The following is a 4,805-nucleotide window of genomic DNA, read 5'->3' as shown; positions in this document are numbered from 1 at the left end:
TAAAATCATGATTTATAATTTGAATTGTGCTTTGATTTTGAACTATATGAATTAAAATTAAGAGTTTGAATCTCTTAAAAGGGGAGAAGTGGTTTTATTTTTTAAAATGATTCTAATTTAAAACATTAAATTAAAATTTAAATCTTAAATTAGAATCATTTAAATTTTAAATCAAATAATAATTTTATTAAGCTGAGTTCAAACCACTTTTTATTTTTTACAAATAAACACTACTTTAAACTAAAACTATGGTTCTAATTCTAGAACCTTTCGTACCGGGCCTTCGTTAAATCAATGTAACACGTTATGACAATTCTGGTTGAGCAATGAACGTTATCTGTAGCTGCTGTTGAGTATGAAGTAGATAACAGAATTGTACTAACGTTGACTTTCCTCTCCAGTTATGTGAATTGTTTAAGATTTTTTTTTGGACTGAATATCAGTGTTTTTATGTAAGTCTTGCTTATTATTAATGAACATGCTTGCGTTGTTCCATACTTTTTTTTTTTTTTTTGTCATAAAAATAACGGTCGATGATTTCCCTGTTATGGACTGAAAATGTACAACATGACTGTTTTTCTAACCATTTACAATAGTTGAGAACAAATTTCTAAAGATAAAGACTTCAATTGATCCTCAGGTGCCCATATTTCAAAGATGTAATTACATAAAATGCCTACTTTAAATGCTTTATTTGTAAAAATATCTACTACTATACAATATTATAAGAATGCTGATTTGTGTTTTATTAGGCAATTTTTATTCCAGTTTTGCCCATATTGTATATTTTAGGCATGTGTTATATATGGTTAGTTGTTATCTTTTTTAGTCTGATTGTAATTTAAATATTTTCCTTTCATTTTTACTTTAATTGATTTTCTTAAGCAATCATGTTGATTTATCCTTGATTTTTACTTTAATTGATTGTTGCGATAGTCATTGCCATTTCCACGGTTGCATACAATCTTCTTTTCTGACGAAAACAACCATTTCCACAGACGCAAAGGGTATGCCGATTCCTTCTTTTGTTTTGGTTTCTTTTTTCTTTTGTTTGTCTTCCTGTTCGGATTTCATTTTTCTTCATTTATTCCTTTTTTTTGCTTCATTTATTCGAATTTTAATGGTTCTTTAAATATTCTTTTGTTGCTAATTTCTTGTTTTGCATTTTTCTTCATTTTTCATTGCATGAGTGCGTTTTAATTTTTCATTATTTTTGCTAATGTTTTTCTTTATTTGATTGTTTCTACTGGATTTTTCTTTCATTTTTTTGTGATTTTATTTCATTATGTTCTATTTATTATTTTAGAGAAAATATCTTTGGTCTGTTCATTATTTTTGAGAAAATAATACTCTTTATGTACATTTTTTTTACGTTTCTTCTTTATATGGATTTTTTTTTTCTTTTTCACATGGTATGATCATGTTTCCTATTCAGTGTCATGCTTTTTTTTTTGGGTGATTTTTCATGAGTGTTATTTCCCATTTGTTTGCTCTCCATCTTCATTATTATTTCATCATTTTTTTAATGAAAATACTCATTTTTTTCCCATTTCATTTTTCTTCATTTGTTTGGTTTTGTTTTTTCTTCACGTGTTCAGATTTCAATGGTTGTTTACATGTTCTTTTGTTATTACTGTCATTTCATTTTCTTCATTTGTTAATACTATCAAATATTTTCTTTATATTCATATTTTCTTGTGAGGTTTTATGTTTCTTTTTTTAAAATTTTTTCTTTTTATAGTCTGATGATATTTCTTATTTATTGTAATGCTTTTTGAAGATATTACTTATTGTTTTGCTTTTTATTTTTATTATGATCTAATAATTATTTTAGTGAGTATTTATTCTTTCTGTACATATTTTTTAGTTAGATTTTTTATTTTTTCTTTATTAGACTTTTTATTTTTTCATTACAGTCAGTTTATTTTTCTTCTTTAATTTTTATTATTTCTTTGAATAATATAATTTTTTGTTTTGCATTTTCTATTCTTTATAGTCTGAAAATTATTTTAATGAAAATATTAATTATTTCTGTACATATTTTATGGACTTTTAAGGTTTTTGACCCTTTTTTGTCGTGGGCTTTTTTTTTTTTTTTTTTGTTTAAATAAAAGGGTTGACTTCTCACTGGACAATTTCATTAAAATGCAATTGTTGTGGTTTTATGGTAATTTACTTTTTTATATTAAAAATTTATAATGTTTAATGTTCAGATTTTGTCTCACTTTTCATACTTTTTTTATGGTTTAATTATTTCTGTCCTTTTTCATTATACAAGGATAAAAATGTCTTTATATATATGATAGAAAATAATTTTGTAAATAAATGAGAACGTACGCATTATTAAAAATAAAGTTCTCAAGATCTGCATTTATATATAAATCACCCAATTTCAAAACAATTTCCCCAATTTCAAAACAATTTCTCGCAATTTTCACTTCCAAAATCTAAGCTCACATGATCCACAAGTCTCTTCTATGGCATCTCATCTCATCACATCACTTGCCCTATCTCCCTTAAAGTGACCCTGTTCATTTCACCGATTTGAGTTTAGAATTCGAGTTTTGTTACAGTAAAAAATTTTCAAAAACAGTCATATTTAATTTTTTTATTACAGTAAAAAATTCTCACACAAAATCATATCTCAACTCGAATTAACGAACTAAACGGCCTCTAATTTCCTATCCATCTTTGCCTTCCTGGGTCCCAACAAAACCAGTTGACTTCGGCTCAATCAACTCGCCATTCTTCTAAGCCTCGCTAAGAAAAATCGTATCTATATGTAAAAGAACATCAATATGTCTGAGCTCAAGAACAAGAAAATCCTTGAACATTTTTTTTTATAAGAAGAAAATCCTTGAACATTAATCAAACTGTTCTTCTTTCTTCTACCATTAGGTAGCCAGGATCACATCACAAAATTCCTGGACGTTATTGTCATTCGTAGTCCTCTAAATACTAACTTCCAAACAGTGGTTCAAAATCAGCAAACAATTACAAATAATTCAGTGAGACACACGACAATATCCAAACCAAATATTGTTCCCAACTCAGTTAAGTTCATATTCTCTGAGTCCACAAACTTGTTAGACTCATCATCTTCCTCAGAGAAATCAGAGCCAAAATCACAAGCCATAATAAGTTTAAATCTACCCTCCTCTTCCCCAAGTTAAGCACTATTCTTCTTCTCACCTCCAAAATCTTGACAACCATCGTCGTCCACACAGTCTCTTCTACGGCATCTCATCTCATCATTTTCTCTCTCCCTCTCAAAGTTTACCAATTCCTTATCCACTTTTGCCGTCCTGGAGCTCAGCAAAACTAACTCAGCCAACTTCCTTCTCGCAAAATACAAATCATTAGGCTCAACCAACTCGCCCCTCCTGTAAGCCTCCCTAAGAAAAACCGTATGCATCTTTCCATAATTTCCTCTAGTCGAAATATAGAATACACCCTGATGCTGGAGAAGAAAGTCCTTAAGCTTCTTCGGCAAATTCATCGCCATCCTAAAATGTGCAATCCTCTCCAACGTAATCTTCTTCTCAACGGTCAAATTCAGCAGCTCGTGGATTGTGGCAACCGCCCTCTTCTCCATCCGCTTCTGCGCCTCAATCGACCTCAAATCATACCCCGAAACATCCTCATAAGGGGACCAATAAGGAACCCTCTGCCATTTCCACACAGCAATTCTGTAATACTTGCCAATCTTAAATCCGGGCGGAAAATTCACAATGAACGAAAACCTAATATCCTCAGCATCAGCTCCTTTTTCTCTGTATTCTCTCTCCCTAAGTTTCTCTATAGCACAAACAGTCAAGCTCGGATCTTTTTCACTTTCAACATACTCAATGTACTTATTCCTAGTTTCTTTAGCATCAACCAATCGAAAATACTGAGGGTACTTAAGAATTACCGAGTGCTCGAAATCGTCCGGGAGCCCAAATTCCCTCCTCGCAATTCGCACGTGCTCGAGTCGAAGCCTGCCATTGTTGGACATCATCAGAAGCTTCCGGAGACGGGTGACGGCTCCGGGGATTTGGGCATAAAGGGCCTGCCTTTCTCGCTCGATTTGGAGGTGGGCTTTTCGGGCTAATCGGCAATAGAGGATTCGCTGAACCGGGTGCTCGTAAATCTCGAAAACGTGAGGAAATTTTAGCATGAAAGCCCCTGCTTCGTCCTGTTTGAATCCGAGGGGGCGAGCGAGGAAATCGAGGCGCGAGACTGGGATGGTCTCATTGCGTTGGGAGAGAATGAGACTCTGAAACTTGAGGATTTTTCGCGTCTTCTTCTCGATTTCCATGTAGTTGTCGAAGCCATGGTCTCGGACTCTCTGCAACTTTTTAGGTATGGAGGTCGACTTCGACATGGGTCTTATGGAAACGAGGCCATAGAGGACGAATTTCAAGGGGGGTGTGAAGATTCCGCGTTTTGATTTGAAGAAATTGGTGGCTTTGGCTAAGAAGATGATCATTTTTTTGATTCTGGAATATGGGTTTCGGGGGTTTTGGCATTCAGAGATTTAGTTGAATGGTTAAGTTCGCAAAAAGGGTTAAAGAAAACGCCGGAGAACGAGGTTTATTGGGGATGTGGAGAACACAGTATAGAAACTCTTTTCGGCTTATTATTATTATTATTAAAAATATATAAATAAAAAAAAGAAAACAAACAAACAAACAAAAAAACATCCCCTTTTCCTTTGAATTAAAATCACATCAATTGCCGCGTTTCTCAAAAAATTTAAATTTTAAATGTGAGAAAAAAAAATAATAGTTTGAGTGTTCTTTCTAAACATATCATAAATATTC

General features: G+C 32.3%; 1 protein-coding gene across 2 annotated transcripts; it reads right to left on the bottom strand.

Annotated features, from left to right (window-relative positions):
- Window positions 1-2,807: 2,807 nt before the first annotated feature.
- On the bottom strand, window positions 2,808-4,605 carry LOC21398838 (protein ROOT PRIMORDIUM DEFECTIVE 1). Of its 2 annotated transcripts, XM_024172901.1 has the most exons (2): window positions 3,914-4,605; window positions 2,808-3,667 (listed from the first exon to the last, which is right to left on the bottom strand). In XM_024172901.1, the coding sequence occupies exons 1-2, from the start codon at window positions 4,469-4,471 to the stop codon at window positions 3,170-3,172; spliced, it is 1,056 nt and encodes a 351-aa protein (XP_024028669.1). In that variant the 5' UTR covers window positions 4,472-4,605; the 3' UTR covers window positions 2,808-3,169. The 2 variants fall into 2 exon arrangements, with proteins under 2 accessions (XP_024028669.1, XP_010107415.1); XM_010109113.2 differs by having other exon boundaries at window positions 2,808-4,605.
- Window positions 4,606-4,805: the final 200 nt, after the last annotated feature.

This window comes from Morus notabilis, unplaced genomic scaffold (assembly GCF_000414095.1).
Source record: "Morus notabilis unplaced genomic scaffold, ASM41409v2 Scaffold759, whole genome shotgun sequence".
NCBI classification, from domain to species: Eukaryota; Viridiplantae; Streptophyta; class Magnoliopsida; order Rosales; family Moraceae; genus Morus; species Morus notabilis.
This window is presented reverse-complemented; position numbering and strand designations above follow the sequence as displayed.

Bases quoted from the DNA above. Each gene is read 5' to 3' on its own strand.
- LOC21398838 (XM_010109113.2), bottom strand. From the start codon at position 4,471: ATGATCATCTTCTTAGCCAAAGCCACCAATTTCTTCAAATCAAAACGC.